This window comes from Sus scrofa, chromosome 14, assembly GCF_054392235.1.
Source record: "Sus scrofa isolate SSC_HxYL_T2T_F1_AM1 chromosome 14, Sscrofa_HxYL_maternal_Yorkshire_Landrace_v2.0, whole genome shotgun sequence".
NCBI lineage: Eukaryota > Metazoa > Chordata > Mammalia > Artiodactyla > Suidae > Sus > Sus scrofa.
The window spans coordinates 93,413,898-93,435,106 of NC_139396.1; the positions used below are offsets into that span (position 1 = coordinate 93,413,898).

Below are 21,209 nucleotides of genomic sequence, written 5' to 3' on the forward strand. Positions count from 1 at the left end.
TCCATGTGTGTGCATATACATGTCACATTTCCTTATCCATTCATCTGGCAATGGACTCTTAGGCTGTCAAAATATCTTGGCTACTGTCAACAATGATGCAATAAACATGGGAGTACAGTTATCTATTTGAGATTCTGTTTTCACTTCCTTCAGAAATACATCCAAAAGTAGGACTGCTGGGTCATATAGTAATTCTATTTACAATTTTTTGAGGAACTCCACAGTGTTTTCCACAATGGCTGCACCACTTTACATTCCCCCCAGCTTCCCCCTTTCTCCATACTGTCGTTAATACTTGTCTTTTTATTTATTTATCTTTAATTATAGCCATCCTACAGATGTAAGGTAATATCTCACTGAGGTCTTGATTTGCATTTTCCTGATGATTGTGATGTTGATACTGAGCACCTGTTCATGTACCCTTTGTCTATTTATGTATTTCCTCTGGAAAAATGTCTATTCAGGCCCTTCTGCCCATTTAAAAATTAGATTATTTGTTTTTCAGCCATGAGTCACTGAGTTTCTTACACATTTTAGATATTAACCCTAATCAGATATATGATTTACAAGTATTTTCTACCATTGCATAGGATGCCTTTTCATTCTGCGGTTTCTTTCGCTCTATAGAAGCTTTTTGGTATAGTATGATGTTTTATTTTTGCTTTTGTTGCCTGTACTTTTGATGTCATATCCAAAATATGCCAACCAAGACTAACATCAGGGAACTTTCCTCTGTTTACTTCCAGAAGTTTTACAGTTCCAGGTCTTATATTTAAGTCTTTAATCCAATTTGAGTTACATTTTGAGTGGTGTGAATTAGTGGTCCAGTTTCATTCTTTTGCATGTAAATATGCAGATTTCCCAGCACCACTTATTAAAGAGATCATCCTTTTCTATTGTGTGCTCCTGAACCTTACCAATGATTAGTTAATTTCTGGGCTACCTATTCTGTTTGACTGGTATAATATCTGTTTTCATTCCAGTATCAGTCTGTTTTGATTACAACTTTGTTTACATAATTTAAAACCATAAAATGTGATGCTTCCACTTTGTCATTCTTTCTTAAGATTGCTTTGGCTATTCTGGGTCTTTTGTAGTTCAATATGAATTTTTAAATTGTCCTATTTCTGTGAAAAATGTCATTGGAACTTGGATAGGGATTGCATTGAATCTGTAGATCACTTTGAGTAGTATGGACATTTTTAACAATATTAATACTTCCATCCCAAGAACATGAGGTATGTTTCCATTTATTTCTGTCTTCTTCAAATTCTTTCAATGATGTTTTATACAGTTCTCAGAGTACGGGTCTTTCATCTGCTTGGTTCACCTCTATTTTTAAGTTATTTGACTGTTTTTGACACTACAAATGGGACTACTTCTTAATTTCTTTCAAATAGTTTGCTTTTAGTGTATAAAAATGCGATTGATTTTTATATGTTAATTTGTATCTTGCAACTTCACTGGATTCATTTATTATTGGTTCTAAAATATTTTTGTGGAATCTCTAGGGTTTTCTATATATATAATATCAAGTCTTCTGAAACCAGAGACTAATTTGGATGTCTTTTATTTCTTTCTCTTGCCTAACTGCTATGGATAGAACTTCTAGTACTATCTTGAGTAGCAGTGTTAAGAGGGGGCATCCTGCCTTGTTCCTGATCTTAGAGGAAAAGCTTTCAAGTTTTCACCATTATGCAATATGTTAGTGGTAGGTTTGTCATAGATGAACTTCGTTATGTTGAGGCATGTTCCCTCTATACTCAATTTGTTGAGTTTTTAACATAAAACGATGTTGAATTTTGTCAAATGCTTTTTCTTTATCTACCGAGATGAGGATTTTTATCCTCCATTCTGTTAATGTGGTGCATAACACTGACTGATTTGCAAATTCTGGATCATCCTTGGATCCCAGGGATAAATCCTACTTGATCACTGGATATATAATCATTTAAACATGCTGTTTCGGAGTTCCTGTTGTGGCTCAGCAGAAATGAATCCAACTAGTAACCATGAGGTTGTGGGTTCGATCCCTGGCCTTGCCAAGTGGGTTAAGGATCTGGCGTTGCCATGAGCTGTGGTATAGGTTGCAGATGCAGTTCAGATCCCACACTGCTGTGGCTGTGGTGCAGGCCAGCAACTGTAGCTTTGACTGGACCTCTATCCTGGGAATTTCCATATGCTGCTGATGCAGCCCTAAAAACCAAACAAAGTTAGTGGGACAACATGTTTCAGCCTAATCTATCCCCATTAAACTTAACACTGATCTTTGCCTAAACCCACTATTTCATTAAGGAGTATAAAATGGAGATTTTATAATCTTATTTCTTCCAGATTTATTAGCTGAAATTCTTCTAAAGAGAACTTAACTTAGCAACTATTAAGTTATTCTAAAATAGTCTGTAAAAAAGAGGCAGGGGAAATGCTTCTTCTCATTTACTTATTTTTCAAAAAATGAGTTGTCCTAGCAGCCTCAAAGGATAAGCAATGAAGTGTGCTTTGTATTGATTTCAGTAAGGATTTTTATATATTTGGTATATTCCCATTTTTATTAGTCAATGAAAACTCCTTCAAGTAGTCCTTCTGACATATCTTAACAGTCTTTGCATTTTTATAACACAAAATACCCAAGGTTTTTTTCATACTTTCCCCTCTCCCCAGATATGGGATTAGACTCTTCCCTAAGAAGCCCTGGTTCTTTCTTGTATAGGGTCTACAACAATCAAGAGATGCTCATTGCTTCCAGATTGCACATGTTTAGTTACTTCTAGGATATTTTCGTGGTCATAGCAAAAAAAAAAAAACCAAAAACAACACACAAAAAAATTATTTTAGAAGGAGAAAAGAATTCAAACTGATACTTGTGATTCAAAGAAAAGATCACAAGGTTTTAATTACTATTATTTTATATTCCTTTTCTCTTAAGCTGAAAAATCATATTTTCTAATGACAGGAGAACAAGTACTTATTTGTCTTTATCCTACTTTATATGCAATATATTGATAATAACACTACTAATTTTACTACTATCAATAAGACTACAGAATGCAGCTTACAACTTCTTTGTGAATTTGGTTTATCTTTAACTGTTTTCCACTAGTGATGTACAATAAAATATTGTATTTTAAAATGACCTACAAGAATTCTTCTTTCTGTAGTTGTGCCACTAGCAATTCTGAAAAATTGTTTTAATATATAAATATAAGTTTCGTTTTTAATTACGTGTAATAGTTTCTAGGTCACAAAGTAAAACCTATAAAGCAAGGTTCATTTGGTCTTACCTATTAATTCTTTTAAATATGAACATGTAATATGCTTATATTTAACCTCTTCTATACAAAAGGCAACTACCCTATACCTTCTTCTTTTTCCTTAACAATATACCCTGAAGATCATTCCACAACATAATATAAAGGTCTTCCTCATTCTCTTTTATAGATTTACCACAGTTTATTTAAGCAGGTTGCTACAGAAGAGCATCTAGATTTCTTCTGTTCTTTTGTTGTTAAAATACTGCCACAACAAACAGCCTTGTGTAAAAATAACTTCATATCTTTAGCATAGATTCTAAAATTGCTAGGCAATTGATAAGTGAAAAGGTATATGTATATGAGATTTGCATAATGAATTTATAAAATAACTTATAAATTCTGACAATTTTTCCTAATGTCTCTTTTACACAAGGAAACTGCTTCATAAAACAAACTTACAGTCAAGGAAAAATAAAATATTTCACTTTTGAAATATTTAAAACCATCTAATTTCATTAAAAATAACATACACTACAAGCAAAAAAATAAAAAAATAAAATAAAATAAAAATAACATACACCAAAATCTCCAGTTAACAAGTATCACCACCTACTGTTTTGAGAGAGAAATACAGAAGATAAATAGAATTAACATTTAAAAAAAAAAAAAAAAAAAAACCCGACAGATATAAAGAGCTAGAAATCCTTGGGAAAAAAAGATGAGTGGTCATCTGAAAGGCTGAATTTGAAAGGCATTAACATGTGAGTATTTCTACCACAAATATAGACCTAAGGAATATTATACAAAATATTTTTTACTATTACCTTAAACGGTCTTATTTCTTTCAAATACCAGTAACAGAAGAGAATGACTAAAATTTATAACTTGCCTACATGATGATTTTTTTTGCCTTTTTAGGGCTGCACCTTTGGCCCATGAAATTCCCAGGCTTGGGGTTGAAACAGAGCTGCAGCTGCCGGCCTGTGCCACAGCCACAGAAGCCTCGTCTGCGACCTACCCCCCAGTTCACAGCAATGCCAGATCCTTAACCCACTGAGCGAGGTCAGGGATCGTCAGGGATTGAAGCCATGTCCTCACGGATACTAGTCGGGTTTGTTAATGCTGAGCTGCCATGGGAACTCCTTGCCTACATGATTTAATAAGACTTTAGTGATTGCATCTGTCACTTGAATGATTTAAAAAATCAGTAAAATATGGTAAAAAGATCAGCAGGTATAGCAAAACGTCCTTATTCAAAAGCAAGTAATACAAAATTTTAAAAAATTAATTTCATAATTGATCATTATAATATCTTTATTAAAGTACCTTTAGTACACTATATCTGATTAAGAACTAAGAATAATTCTTATTCTAAAATTCCTAATGTGGGAGTAAGTGTATAGAATTTTATAAATATGACTAGAAGTTAATTTTTAAGTTTTTTTCTTGCCAATTTATTACACAGATTAAAGAGCAAAGACATTTCTAACTTAGCCAATAACCTGCCAGTTCCCTTACATTAACATAATATTGCTGATAAAGTTAGTTTAATATTTTTATTTTCATTTTACTTCTAACTGCTAGAGAACTATACTGTACTGATTGATGCTGAATTGGTACATACCCAATAAAGTAACAGGTCACAGTTAAAGACTTTAACAAGACTGTGATGAAGGTTCATTTTAACTCCTTGCATAATTCTTTTTTTTGTTGTTGTTGTTGTTTTGTTTTTTTTTTGTTTTTTGTTTTTTGCTATTTCTTTGGGCCGCTTCTGCGGCATATGGAGGTTCCCAGGCTAGGGGTCGAATAGGAGCTGTAGCCGCCGGCCTACGCCAGAGCCACAGCAACGCGGGATCCGAGCCGCGTCTGCAACCTACACCACAGCTCACGGCAACGCCGGATCGTTAACCCACTGAGCAAGGGCAGGGACCGAACCCTCAACCTCATGGTTCCTAGTCGGATTCGTTAACCACTGTGCCATGACGGGAACTCCACTCCTTGCATAATTCTTAGCCTATGAATAATAGACAAATTCAGTCTCCTCTATAACTAGTTTTATTTATGCCACATAGGTGCTAAATTAAAATTAGGCAATTTTAATTAATTAATGCAATATAAGTGGGATTGATATGCAAAGCACAGCACATCTGATAAAAAAGAAATTATCTCATTCAAAATATTATTTAAGCAGTAGTTCACACAAAGCTGAAAAATTCAACAGTATATATTATCACAGTTTGTTTGGTTTTTTTGGGTTTTTTTTTTGGTCTTTTCAGGGCCACACTTGCAGCATATGGAGTCCAATAGGAGCTATAGCCGCTGACCTACGGCCACCACAGCCACAGCAATGCCAGATCCGAGCCGTGTCTGCAACCTACATCACAGCTCATGGCAATGCTGGATCCTTAACCCACTGAGCGAGGCCAGGGATTGAATCTGTGTCCTCATGGATACTAGTCAGATTTGTTTCTACTGAGCCACAACAAGGAACTCCCTTATCACAGTTAACAGTAGATCACAATGCACATTTCGTAACATTAAACACAGCTGAAATTTAAGGTAAACTGTTTTTGAGAACAGAAAATAAACCATCCTTTTTTAAAAGGTAAATTATTTTTCAGACATCAACAATACTCAAGTTACAACATAAATATGAAATTATTGACTATTAAATAACTACCATGAGTAGTAATAAAGAAGTTTTATAGGAGTACAATACCTTGGTTAGTGCAGCAGTATGATCTTCTCCACAACAAATATAAACTATTTTCTGAGTTCTTAGTGACTTTAGTAAATTAGGAACATACCTATCTGAAAATTCCAACAAGAGACATTAACGGTACTTTGAAAATTAAAACTCTTTTAAGATGTGTTTCCTCTACAGTTTCCCACTCAGTAGACAGTGATGAGTTAATAATTTTTACTAAAATTCAATGATTTTGTAGTACAAACTACTAAGTTAGGTTCCCACGCCTTTCTATTCATGGTACTGTGATAAAGACAGTAATTTAAGTGTTAAACTGCCTAAAAACCAATCTTCACAGAACTCAGTAATCAAAGAATTTCAAAGCTCTTTGAATGATTCTAACATATACATATCATTCTTTATATTCACCTCATGATAATTAGGCTCATAGGATCCTATTTTAAAAGCATGAAAATTTTATAGCAGAAGAGATATGAAGTCCTAATCTGACATGTTTTTCTTACTCAGAACAAAATATTTTAAAATTCTTTCTGAGAGTTATTATTTGCTTATCATTACCAGTTGTGACTAGATCAACGACTCACTTTTGTCTATTTAAGTCATTACAATTATGTTGAACATTACTGGTTTTTGTATTTCAACTACTGGCATTCGACCTACTGTAGTTAGGAAAAATCGGTTTTGAACTTTTTTTAAGTAGTTGTAATTTATTAAAATCCAAAACGGTTTATTTTCAAGATTTAAGTACCACTGTTAATAGTGATTAATGACTCAGATTTAAATAGTTCCTTGAAAAACTCAAATAGATGACTACTTCATGTTACCTTTCAGGATAATTTTACAGCTTTTTCCCAACAATGGTGACTGATAGCGTGGTTACCAATTTGAAGTAATGTTTTTCAACTTTTTCTTAATAAACATTCAACAATGAAGAGTTTTGTTCAGATACACTTTCTATATTATACAATAAAATATTTTTGGCCTTCCCACAGTCTCCTAAAAATATTATCATCAAATGCAATTTTTAAATTAACTCCTCATCCCCACCAGAGAAGATCTGGGTACATTTCTAACACTAAGAATCACTGATCCATCTCAAAAGATCATCTCTTTTGAAAAGTATATCTAAAAATAATGTAAACTTACCATTTTCATCATTAAGACCTAGCTGACCAAATTTGTTGCGTCCCCATCCAAAGATAGCTCCAGAAAGGGTGAGTACAAAACTATGGGCTCCTCCTGCTGCAACTTGCATGAAAGGGATTCCAAGCAAAGACTTAATCAGCTGTGGTGATGATTGCTTTTTACAGTCAATGCCTAAACCCAACTGGCCATATTTATTCTGTCCCCAACAGAAGACTTCACTTGCTGTAAAACAAAAATCATAAAATGAACTATTTTTCTAACACACACAAAAATTTCATTTGAAGGTCATCAGTTATTTTAGGACATTTTTCCTCTCATTCAGCGAAAATACATATTCCTCCTAATTTTATTTCTTTCTTATATGGAAACATAATACTACTTAGAATATTCTGTATTAGTACACTTTTACTTTGACCTACTTTACTGATGAATGGGTAAGTCACATAACTGGAGGTAATCTTATTTCCTAATATTCCTCTCAAGAAAGTGCCATTTCTTTTCAATACTCCTCAGGTCTCATTTTTATTCTGTAATTTCTCCCAAGAGGCACTCATCCAAGCTCAGGGCTTCAGCTATCCATTACATGCTGATCACATTGAAAATTTATCACTAGCCTAGATCTCTTTTCTAAGCAATAAACCCATGCATCTAATTGTTTACCTGACATCTATACTTGGATATTTGAAAGGCACTTGCAGCTCAGTATGCCCTAAACTCAATCCATGATCCCATCCTACCTCCCATACCTGAAAAGTGCTCTTCAGTCTCAGTAAATGACATCTTAACCAGTTTTGCAGAACAAATCACAGACATAGGGAGTCATCCTTAATACTACTCTCCTCTCTTCATAAACAAACTGTTATCAACCATCTATCATCAAGTTATTTACAATTTACTTTCTAAAGAAAAACATGGCAAAGAGATCCACTCCTCATCATTTCATCTGGTTCTTATAATAGTTCTCTCACACATTTGTTCCCCCACTGTTACTTTTTTTTTCCAGCTTTAAACATTTTTAACCTATTTTTATTAAATAAACGGTGTTAACTAATAACTGACATACTAATAATGGACTTTTAAAAGTCCATACTATAAAATAGTACACACTTATTACAAGTTAGTTTCTCTTCAAAATTAGAGCCCCCGTTCCTCTCTCAAGAGACAACTATTCCTACCAGCTACTGATAAGAACTTCCAAAAATACTCTATGTACATACTAGCAGACATCTGCATATAAACAGATATAAAAATGTGGATTTAATACATGGTAGACAAAATAATGGTCTGGAAAAGTTTCAAATTAGTTATTCTAGATTTTTGATATGTCTGTATGTTTACTTCATACTAAATCTCAAATGAATTGACTTTTTTTTTTTTTTGGTCTTTTTGCCATTTCTTGGGCCGCTCTCGCGACATATGGAGGTTCCCAGGCGAGGGGTCGAATCAGAGCTGTAGCTGCTGGCCTACGCCAGAGCCACAGCAACGTGGGATCCAAGCTGCGTCTGCAACTTACACCACAGCTCACGGCAACGCCGGATCCTTAACCCACTGAGCAAGGGCAGGGACCGAACCCGCAACCTCATGGTTCCTAGTCGGATTCGTTAACCACTGCGCCACAACGGGAACTCCTGAATTGACTTTTTTAAAAAAAATACAGATTTGATAATGTTGCTCATCTGAAATAAATATGAAAAAAATGCCTTCTCACTGCTCTTGAGATAAATACTTTTAATAAAGCTTATTATTAGGTTCTGTATGATCTACTTATGTTTCTGACCTCATATCAGATCAGTTTCTTCCCTCACTCACTACATTCTAGCCATATGCACCTTCCTTTACATTCTTCAATGCCCATTTCTCACAATCCGACTTAAACCTTTCCCTCATCCTTGTCATTTACTTCTATTCTCTCCCAGCAGGAAGCCTCCTCTGATTCCCCAGATTAAATTCAGTCTCCTTGTTACATGGCCTAAATATCCCAAAGCTTTTTCTTTACAGTCCTTTCCTATAGCATGCAACTATATTATTATTTGTGTGGCTGTACCATTAGGACTAAGTATACCGCTTACCACTGTATAATTATAGTACACCCTAATGTGCCCAGTTCATACTGAGTGATCCAAGATTTTTTTTCTTTAAATAAGATTCTGCTAAAACATGAAACTGAGTAAGGCAAAAGAATACCTATAAGTCAACACAAAAAACTGTCCTCATCAGTAAAAACTCTGGGTTTAACTTTATCTTGGATTTACCCACCAAAGTATCAAAAGAGGAGTTCGCAAGGTAGCAACAGAGAATACAGGGATGCCGGCCCCAACTCCCCACTTTATTCCTTAGGTGGAATAAATCCAAATTCCTTAACATTAAGCTCCGCCCCCCACCTTAGTATATGTGCTGCAGAAGTGAGCACGTAACAGATTTGTGTTTATTTCACCTTCAGCTGAGGTACATCTCCCACGCTTTCCCAATACCCACGTAAAACTATACACAGATACTCCAATACAAAAAATACTTTCCAGATTCTATGCCTTTACTAGTACTTCCACTTTAGTACTATCTCAACATTTCCTCTATCTACTTCACAATATTATCTCCAATTCTGGATAAATTCTATTCATCTTTCAAGACCTGCATGAAATATCAATCCCTTTTTTACTGTTATTCAAGTGTATTGATCGAAATTAATTACACTTTTCCCCTTATTCCCAAAGCATTTTACTTTTACCTTGACCAAAAGTAGTATACTTTTTTCTGCCTCAATTATATTATTTGTGTATCTGCCTCTTCCACTAGATGGTATGGTCCCTAAAACTCTCTCTTAACTTATCTGTATTTCCCCACAGCTCTAGCCTAGTGTTTCATTCATAGTAGGCCTCACTAGACATTTAATAAACTAAAAACAATAATGATGCCACTGGAACATAAAGGATAAAAAATAAACCTATGGTAGGTTCGTTTCTAACCCATGTTATAATCCTTAGCTGGCATATGAAGAAGGTAAATAAATAAGCAAAGGTAAAAGAATGCTTAGACTTCTGTTTCTATTCATAAAAAAGTGTATCTGTGAGATCAAATGAAATTGGGTAAGTTATAAACTTTCCCAGCTATAAAAGGAATAGTATCTGGCAGATTAAAGAACAATTAGATACAAAAATCAATTTCATGTCTATATACTAGCAAAAAAAATTTGAAAGTGACATCATTCAGAATAACAACAAATATTATTTAGGGAAAAATCTAATAAAATATGTGTAAGACCTCTCCACAGGGAAAAAAAAAATACTATTAAGATAAACTAAAAGGACATTAAAATAAATGGAGGAATATAGCATGTTCAGGAACTGAAAGACTGAATGTTGCAAAAATTCTTCTCAAATTGATTTACGGAGACAAGGCAATCCCAATCAAAATCCCAACAGTTTCAGTGTCTGTGAAAATTGACAAGCTAGTTCTAAAATGATATGGAAATGAAAAGGATGAAGAAGAACCAGGACAATCTTTTAATAAGAACAAAGTTGGAATACTTTCTGCTCAAAGTATCGAGTAATAAAACTGAAAAAGGGAAAGAAGTTAAAAGCAACACTTACCTTTAGAAAGTGCAAGAGAATGATAGTAACCACAAGCAACCTGTACTATCTGGATATCCGACAAACTTTTAATATTTCTAGAAAATAGGAAGAGAGATCAGGATCAGTTAATTCTGTTTAATAAATGGATCCTGAATGCTATTTCTTGACCACCTACAGAGTGCAAGTAAGTAGTTTCCTTACAGCAGTTCCTATCAGGTCATGCTATTTTTTTTCATACAAGCCCATTTTACCAAAATATTTTGCTAAAATCAGTAAACAAAATTTAATTATGGAAAAATTAAGAGGTGTGATAAGAAAACATTTTGAAAGGACAATATTTAAGCACAGTCAACTATGTTCACACCTCAACACTTTTATAATGCAGATGGTTTTTACCACCAAAATTTAAAAAATCTTTAACTTAAAGTATGAAACTCGGCAATACATTTGTAAAACAAATGTACATGACCTAATTTATCAAAAATTGCTGTTTGGCCTAGTTTAGCATATGTTCTCCTCTATCAGTTTCCTTAAGAACCAACCAGGATTTCTATCATGTGGTGCTACCAATTCATGAATTATGAAACCTATTTCTTTGAACTGCCCTTTTGCTTTGCATCTAAATCAGTGATATTCAATTTAATTATTTTCTAGGGAAATTTAAACAATTCACAACTATTATAACCACTGATGTGTTCAGTCATATTTCTGCCACCTCATGCTTCTTATTTATATTCTTATAGTTTCTTTTTTTCTTCCAATTTCTGACTTTTCCTTAACTTCAATATAGTTCTATAGGCCAACTGTTAAAACATTACAAAAATGAAGTAACTCTGTTCATCAACTATCTCAGGTTTTCTTTATGTAGCTCCCTGTCACCTGTTCATTCTACTTCTTCTCCTGAATGAATGTTTTCAAGAAAAAAAAGGGGGAAGGAAATATAGTATGTATCTTATTTCCCTTTACCTGATACTGCCACCTGACCTGATTCTGCCATATGAGAGTCCGGAGCAAGTTCTGACCAGAGTGTCGATACCCATGATTTTCGGGAGGCAGCTTCAGCAAATCAAATTTTGAGCAGGAGAAAGGAGAGTTACTCTAATTCCATAATGTTGTATTAAAAATATATTAATTTAGTGGATTTATGTTCTTAACTACAAAACTTGAGAGTTGTAGTACTGCTACAGTTTAGCAGAATCCAACAAGTTAGCAGGACTCAATGCACCTTCAGATTTTCAAATACAGCAAAATGCCATTATTATTATTATTTTGCCACTGGCAAAATCAAACACTGGCAATGCAAAAACAGGAATAAAAAATACATGAATATGTACAACTGTGCTAAAGTTACTAAACATTTATTGTTACTGCTATGCACAGTAGGCACATCATATACTGACTAGTGAACTATATTAAACATTTTAAAAAACCAACTGCTCCAAGTATCTCGTCCAATTTGCAAGACTAAGTTAAACCTTTAAAAATACTACATTCTCATAGCATTCTATGTTTTTTCCTTCACATTTCTATTCATTACTGGTATTCTTATTCATTTAATTAGTACTAACATATACTGCTAAACAGTAAGTTCTATGAAGGTAGAGTATTATCTTATACTCATGAAATCCCTAGCACCTACCATAACATAGTGCCTGGCAAAAAGTATGGGAATTTAAAAAAAAAAAAAGTATGAAAAGTATCCACCATTAAAGATAAGTAAACCTGTAACTTCTTTGAGGCTTCAGTATTATTAAACTATTCAGAACATTTGCCAAAAAACTTCTAAATTTGAATAGCAATTTATACCTGTGACTGTCATTACTAAAATATTATCATACAACTTAGAATATAAATAAATCCTAATTTCTTTAGGCATGTCTGCTACAGAGACAAGTGAAGATACTCTTCTGTGACATTTGTTTTAAAAGGAAAAAAAAAAAACTCCTTTCATCTCAAATTTAATACACTAAAGATTGGGGGCGGGGTGCAGGGAAAGGGGAGGAAATGTGTTCTTATTTCCTTTTTGTTGTTGTTAAGGTTTCAGGAATTAAAAAAAGAAAAAAAATAATGTGAAAAGTAAAATAAAAATAAAAGTAAAAATTTTTATTTTACCATGTTCCATTTTTCTTAAAGAGACAACATATAAAATCCTCAATGAAACAGATTTTTATAGAATTCATCAAAAATAATCCCCAACAAGAAAAAAAGATAATATATATATGTTCATTGGTTTTCAATTTTTAAAAGGATTCAGATGCAGTTAATAGGAAAGTAAAATAAGCCACAATAAATTTTATAAATGAAAAAATATATATAAGTATACACATACACATATAACTACATGACAATTCCTAATTAATCAGAATTATGAAAAGAAAATTGAACTCCAATGTCTAGAGTAAACATTTTATAACTGCTTACAAATTAAAAGTAATTCCCTAAAGTTTAGAGTATGTTAAGCATTTCAAATAGCTGTGAATCACTAAAATTATACATTATAAAGTACAGAATAATTTCTTTAGCAAAATTTTGAAAGACATTTGAAATTAGTAACAGTGAATAAACTTGGAGATAAGATCTATATGCTTCTCTCGGGAAGTTTTAAAGTCAAAATAAATTGCTGAATATGTTTTTCTTTTATTGTTATATTTTCCAACTTAGTGTATAGTGGCAACAGGGGCAAAAATCAGACATTTCCGATTGTCTGTGGTAAAATTCTAACAACTGTTAACAAGGACTAGTGAAAAGTTTACATTATGTAATTAAGAGTCTGAAGAACTAAACTATTAAATATTGCCAATTCCAAACTCACCAGAGTGTATATATTAAATAAGTAAAGCTTTTTATATGCCAATCACACTTCAATAAAGTGGTTTTAAAAATATATTTTGCCAGAGTTCCGTCGTGGCGCAGCGGAAACAAATCTGACTAGGAACCATGAGGTTGTGGGTTCGATCTTTGGCCTCGCTGGGTTAAGGATCTGGCGTTGCAGTGAGCTGTGGTGTAGGTCGAAAACCCACCTTGGATCTGGTGTTGCTATGGCTGTGACATCGGCCGGCAGCTGTAGCTCCAACTGGACCCTTCGCCTGGGAACCTCCATATGCCATGGGTGCGGCTATAAAAAGCCAAAAAAAACCCCATAAATATATATGTGCATATAAATATAGCCAATAAAACATAATCAATTTTCTATTCCCCAATTACGCCACAACTTTATTAGCAATTTGAGAAGTGTTAGCACGAACTCTTTGATTCTGAAAAATTTAGGCTAACAACTGATCTAGTTTCTACCATTGAGAAATACTCTTTAGGAGTTCCCACTGTGACTCAGTGGAAACAAATCCCATCAGTATCTGTGTGGATGTGGGTTTGATCCCTGGCCTTGCTCAGTGGGTTAAGGATCTGGCAATGCCATGAGCTGTGATGTAGGTCACAGACAGGCTCAGTTCCCACGTTGCTGTGGCTGTGGCATAGGCCAGCAGCTGCGCCTGCGATTCTACCCCTAGCCTGGGAACTTCATACGATGCAGGTGCAGTTCTAAAAAAAAGGGAAAAAAAAAATATATATATATATATATGTATATATACACACACACATATATATAAACAGACACACTTTAATTTCCTTTTTAATAAAAAATCTGAACTTTCAAATGTTAATATTGGGCAGAAATTGTAATATACCTTTAAAACTGGGTTAAATCAATAAAATAAATTTTTATTTTTGACCAAGCTGACAATTCGAACATGTTTAATTAGTTACTATAGTAACTAATTAGGTCAGAAATAGCTGTTCTCACCATCCTGTTACAATTTTTTTCTTGCAAATGTCCAAAATACAGAACTTTAAAAAAATAAACTACAACTTTATTGACAACAATTCTTTTTTTTTATTATAACATCTATCCTACTTAAAAAGAAATGACTAGCCAGAAATGTAGGTCTATAGAGACAACTGACACTGACTAATGTCTTTCCACAAGAAGCAGTGATTTCAAAACAAAACAAAATTATAAGTAGGAAAAGATTATGAAATAGTAAGAATTTCAAATATAATCTATTTATTATTACTTTTACATTCACCTTTAATTTTAAAATGTTGATTAACTTATATACTATCATCTATTGGCATAAAAATGAGTTTTGTTCTCAAGAAAGTACAGCCTAGGAGTTCCCGTCGTGGCTCAGTGGTTAACAAATCCAACTAGGAACCATGAAGTTGTGGGTTCGATCCCTGGCCTTGCTCAGTGGGTTAAGGATCCGGTGTTGCCGTGAGCTGTGGTGTAGGTCACAGACGTGGCTCGGATCCTGCGTTGCTGTGGCTCTGGAGTAGGCCAGTGGCTACAGCTCCTATTCGACCCCTAGCCTGGGAACCTCCATATGCCGCGAATGCAGCCCTCAAAAGACAAAAAAAATAAAATAAAAATAAAGTACAGCCTAATGTGAGCCTTCACCTTTTGGATCACTCCTAGGAAAAACATAAACACTAATTTTTAAAAATCTACTCACATATAAATCTGCGTTTCCTCCTATCTTCTACAGGTTTTGTTTAAAATTTTCTCAAATTCCCACTGTGGCACAGTGGGTTAAGAATCCCACTGCAGTGGTTCGGGTCACTATGGAGGTGTTCGATCCCCGGCCTGGCACAGTGGGTTAAGGATCCTGCGCTGGGGCAGCTGCAGCTGAGATTTAATCCTTGGTCCGGGAACTTCCATATGCCATGGGGTGTGACCGTAAGAAAAATAGTAATAAAAGAAAAGTTTCTCCTTATAATCACCTCTCTTTACATTTATTAATCATCTATGGATTACTAAAATCTCTTACACTATAACTGAATAGCAAAAAAAAAAAAAAAAAATGTTAAGTGTGAGAATTAGATAAAGTAAAAATAAGGGAAACTGAAAGTTTTGCCACGAATCATGGTTTTGAGAATACTGACTTAGAAAACCTAAAACATAAGTCCCTTTTCAATCCTAAAAACATAAGATTCTTAAAATCTTAAATAAAAAATCCCATTCTTTGACAATTACTTACGAGAGGGGGAAAAAAAGCAGTAGAGGATATGACAAATGTGAGATATCTCTGTTCCTATGAATGCTTTGTATTATGCAGCCAATAACCATTTGGCTACAAATTAACATTTTCTAAAAGAAATCAAGATTGATATGACTAAAAAAATTCAATTTACTTAATTTTAAGAAAAAAATTTTTCTCCCAACAGCACCACCATTAAGAGACATTAAAAGCTGGGAAGTGTGTTTGTTATCTGTCAATATAAAAGAAATAAAGGGGAAGAAATTTGTTTGGGGAGTTTTGTGGAATTTGGTTACCAGTTCAATAAAGAAAACATGTGAATGTGATTTAACCCAAAATTTCAATAGTTTTTTACTAGAACAAATGTAAAATGTCAAACTAAAGATGAAAAAAGTTTTCAATATGCTAAAACAAAACAAATACTTAAAAATATACTTTAAGTTTTTAAAAAGACATATATATATATGTGACAGAAGGTTATGGGCTTATTGAAGGAACTAGCTGCCTTTCATAATTAAAAACTCATTTCTAACAATGGTTAAGAGTTCCTGTTTTGAAATGTATTAGTTCTTATGCTTCATTTTCTTATCCTAGTAGTTACCACTATTTCTTAAACCAAAATAAACATTACCCAGGTTAAATTAAAAACAAAATACCTAAGTGTATATATAAAAAAATGCTACCTGGAATAAATCTAAAATTAGTTTAATACCTTGGTTCCCTGGAGAGTTCTCTTTTGTCCCTATAACTATTACTAGGAAGAAAAAACAAGAGTTTAAGGAGGCAAGAATTTGTATAATTTTAAACACAAAGCATGAGTTAGTGTATTAATTATGATTTAAAAGAAATTGGATACTCTTATTTAAATCTTTAAATTTTTACCTAGATATGTTCATGCCTACAGTTTTTACTAATAAAGCAATGGTTACCTGTCTGTCCTACAGGAATCTGTTAAGACCACAACATTGATGAGGCATAGTTTATTTTTTAATTTTGAAATACTTCTATGATGAATTAGTGGTTAGCTTAAATTAAATTATGGTCAATGCAATGTAAAAATGAAAGTGACTGATTCTTTTTACACTTTAAGCATGTAGGACTAAGGGACTTCTACATCCAATAAAAACAAGACTAAAGAAACAAGAGAAAGAAATGTGCAACTAATATTTAATAAATATTTCAACAGCTGAGATACTCAAGATAGTAGAATGGTTTAAATTAGTCTAACCCACTTAAAAATTTTAGTAAGAGAAGATTTATAATAAGCTATGTATTCCCCACCCCTTTTCTTTACGAACATAAATAATTTGGTGAAATATGGAGTATATAAAAAAATAGCACTCAATAGAAATTAAGGGCAAGAACCTACCTAGTAAATGCCTTAAGAACTCAAAGGGGAAAAGTAATTAGGTGTCAACTCTTAATGCCCATAGTAAGCAGAATAATTTAGATAACAAATTCATTATAAAAGACTATTCAAGACCTCTTGCTGGTCACCCTTATTACCTGGGTACTCTGATACATTCCTCTGTTCCTAGCAGGCCAAGTTGTCCATCAGAATCGAGACCCCAAGCATACACCTGGCCCTTGTCATTTAGTGCTAACGTATGAGCTTCTCCACATGAAACAGCTACGATATTTTGGGCATCCAGGGCAACAACCTGCTCTACAGAAATCAAGAAGAGAGACATTACACTCTAGTTTTAAACTCCCAATAAGAACAAAACAGTGTCTTCATCTTGTACAAAAAGCTAAGGCAATGCTGAAATACAGACCAAGTATGACTTCAATTATTCTGATAGATATGTTACATACAAAATTTATATTGCAGTAAATACAGATACATCACAAAGTTTAATCAACTTAGAATCTTAAGTGACTTGAACATTTGGGGGAAGAAATTAAGTTTCATAGATTCTCTCAATAAGTGCTCTTCATTCAAAGCCATTACGAATAAAAGAAAGGAGTCCAGCTGAAAGGCAATCATTTAAATAACTCATGCTGTTTGATTTTTACAGTCAAATCACAACTGACATATGCTGAGGAAAGAACTGAAAGGCAATGTGACCATAACAAATATACTTCAGTTTATGGGCTGCCATTTTAACATCGAAGATATAAAAACGTCACACGTGGTTAAAACATGTTCAAGCTTTAAACCAGAAATTAGTTTAAAATACTGGTCCTTCACAAACTGTCAGTAACCACTGACAAATCATTAAAGAAAGTGAAACTGTTTCCTTAGTCTCTTTGAGATGTGCATTTTCTATCAGTTTTTTTTTACCAGTACCATTACACATTTTTTTAAACATGCCATTTAAAATTAACCTTTTTTAGCCTAATAAGAAAGCTAAGGGGAGTTCCCGTTGTGGCACAGTGGAAATGAATCTGACTAGTATCCATGAGGATGTAGGTTCGATCCCTGGTCTCACTCAGTGGGTCAGGGATCTGGTGTTGCTGTGAGCTGTGGCGTAGGTCACAGACACCGCTAAAGATCCCGCACTGCTGTGGCTGTGGGGTAGGCCACCAGCTAATGCTCCAATTCGATCCCTAGGCTGGGAGCTTCCATATGCCACAGATGTGGCCCTTAAAAGAAAAAGAAAAAGACAGCTAAGTCCTCAATAAACTCAGTCTCTTGCTGCAGAGCTGTTAAAACCGAATCAATCAGGGTTTCTTCAGAAGCATATTTTAGTTCAATATGCAAATGCAGCTGTTCAATGATAAAGCAGATTACATTAAGGAGGTTTAAACCTCTATGTATAAATGCCAACTGCATTTTGGAGTGGAGATTAGTACCTAGATAGCCTTCAGGAATCTGTACAATTCTAAGTACTTACCTTAAAGTACTATGAGCTAATAATGAGTGAATTTGATGAACAGTACATGGGAGTTCATTATATCAATCTCTCATTTTTGTGTATATTTTGTGTAAATTTTTTATAAAATTATACTGTAGAAACATACAAAAACAAAAAAATAAGTAACATATTGTCTGTCCTCTCCAAAAAAAAAAAAACATTCCCAGAAATCTTGGGAGTTCCCGTCGTGGCACAGTGGTTAATGAATCCTACTAGGAACCTTGAGGTTGCAGGTTCAATCCCTGGCCTCTCTCAGTGGGTTAAGGATCCGGCATTGCCACGAGCTGTGGTGTAGGTTGCAGACGCAGCTCGGATCCTACGTTGCTGTGGCTCTGGGAAAGGCCGGCAGCTACAGCTCTGATTGGACCCCTAGCCTGGGAACCTCCATATGCCGTAGGTGCAGCCCTACAAAAAGGCAAAAAGACAAAAAAAAAAAAAAAAAAAAAAAAAAAAATTCCCAGAAATCTTAACTATGAAGAAAGAAGTAAAATGCACAAAAGATCAGTTAAATCTTTTACAGAGGCCCCTGAAACAAGTCAATGTCTCTCCAAAACAATCTTCAAAGGAAATGTAGTAATGAGGAGACAACAACTGGTTGGTTCAATAACAACATACGAAGAGTACTTAAATTAGATTGCAGTGGCTGTAAAAACAAAGGTACGAAAATACAAGAAACAAAGAAGAAACAATCATTCGTACCAAACATTAATATTACTATATACCTCTCATGCTCCAAGGATTAGAAACACAAAGATAAATGAAACACGAGTTCTAGTCTTTAAGGAGTTTACAATCTATGAAAAAGCAGGTGAGATGAGGACTGTGATTAAATGCTAAGGTAAAGTTATACAAAAGGCAGTACAGAACATGAGATGCTATTAAAGCCTTGAAAGATACTAGGAAGAAATAAATCAGTGACACTTGAGCTAAGTAGCCAAGGAAAGAGGAAGAGATTCCACATATCTATTAGAGAAAATTCAAATTATTTTCTCAAATACAGCAAAACAAACTAAAAGCAAAATGAAAAGAAGGGAAAAATGTTTTCATATATCAAACAAATAACCTTCCTATTATTTAGAGACTAACGGGGGGGAGGAGAAATAATTCAGTGAAAAACGGGAAAAAGAAGTGAGAGTTCACAGAAAAAGAAATGTCCCTCTATCTAGGGAAGAGATGCTCAACTTCACTGATGAGAGAAATGAAAATTCAAACTACACTGAGAAGCCAATAATATGTTCACTTAGAAAATTCATAGACATACACTTTTAATTTGGGTACCTTTCTTTTCAACTGTAAGCGTTTACATTTATCAAAAGAATTAGAAGCCAATGATTGGAAGAAAATATGTGCAAAAGGCACATCTAATAAAAGACTGTTATCCAAAGACACATACACATTGAAAAAAAACCAAAACCCTCTTAAAACTCAACAAGAAAATAAACTCTATTAAAAAAACAATGCAAAAGACCTGAACCAACACCACACCAAGACATTCAGATGGCAAGCAGCCATATGAAAGCTTGTTCTGTATCATCACAAGGAATTACAAATTAAACTGAGATAACCACTATACACCTATTAAAATGGCCAAAACCCAAAACACTGACAACACTAAATGCTGGTAAGAATATAAAGCAACAGTAACTCTCATTCACTGCTGGTGGACATGCAAAATGGTAAGACACTTTGGCAATTTCTTACAAAACCATACTCTTGATTGACCCATACTCTTCTATGAAATATCATGTGCTTTGATATCTACCCAAAGGAGCTGAAAACTTACGTACACACAAAAACCTGCACACAGATGTTTACAGCATCTTTATTCTTAATTGCCAAAACTTGGAAGCAATCAAAACATCCTTCAGTAGGTGAATGGATAAATGCGGATAGACAGTGGAATACTCTTCAGTGCTAAAAAGAAATGAGCTATTAAGTCATGAAAACACATGAAGGAAACTCAAGAGAATCTGAAAAGACTACAAAATACATGATACAATAATTTGACATTCTGGAAAAGACAAAACTTTGGAGATAGTAAAAAGATTAGTGGTTGCCTGGGGTTAAAGGGAGGGAGGGATAAATAGGCAGAGCACCCGGGATTTTTTTGGGTAGTGAAACTATTCTGTACGATACTATTACTATTCTGCACAATACTACACTGTACATGCATTTGGCAAAACCTACAGAATGTACATCACAGAATGAATGCTAATGTAAACTATGGACTCTGGATGATAACAATGTGTCTATGTGGGTTCATTAATGGTAAAAAAAAAAAAAAAAAGTACCACTGTGGCAGAGGCTATGGATAGTGGGGGAGGTCATGTATGTGTAGTATAGAGTATATGGAAACCCTCTGTACTTTCTGCTCAATTTTGCTGTGAACTTAAAACTGCTCTCAAAAAGTTTATTTAAAAAAAGTTTGTTCATAAACAAAAACACATGTATCAAAATAACATTTTTCATCTTACAGAAACCGAAAAGTTTGATAACAATCTGTTGGGGAAAAAGGCACTCTTGTATACTGATGGGGGGGCACAAAACAGAACCACCTTTATGAAAAGGAATGTGGTGATACTTAACAAAACCATATGCCATTACTTTCTGGATCCAGCAATTCCATATTCTACAGATATATCTAT

At 34.0% G+C, this 21,209-nt stretch overlaps 1 protein-coding gene across 19 annotated transcripts in view; it reads right to left on the minus strand.

Moving 5' to 3' along the window:
- The window catches only part of HERC4 (HECT and RLD domain containing E3 ubiquitin protein ligase 4), a 143,526-nt gene that overhangs the window by 96,146 nt on the left and 26,171 nt on the right, over positions 1-21,209 (minus strand). For 18 of the 19 annotated variants that reach the window (XR_014828009.1, XR_002338528.2, XR_002338529.2 and 15 more), the window contains 4 exons: positions 17,213-17,372; positions 10,692-10,768; positions 7,105-7,326; positions 5,971-6,062 (listed from right to left, as the gene is read on the minus strand). Coding sequence is in view for 13 of the 19 variants with exons in the window: in XM_021072875.2 (XP_020928534.1) it covers positions 5,971-6,062; positions 7,105-7,326; positions 10,692-10,768; positions 17,213-17,372 (551 nt within the window). In the remaining 6 variants the exon portion in view is untranslated. Of the gene's footprint in view, positions 1-5,970; positions 6,063-7,104; positions 7,327-10,691; positions 10,769-11,639; positions 11,730-16,418; positions 16,461-17,212; positions 17,373-21,209 lie in introns of all 19 variants that reach the window. The other variant, XM_084997090.1, reaches the window with a different exon arrangement.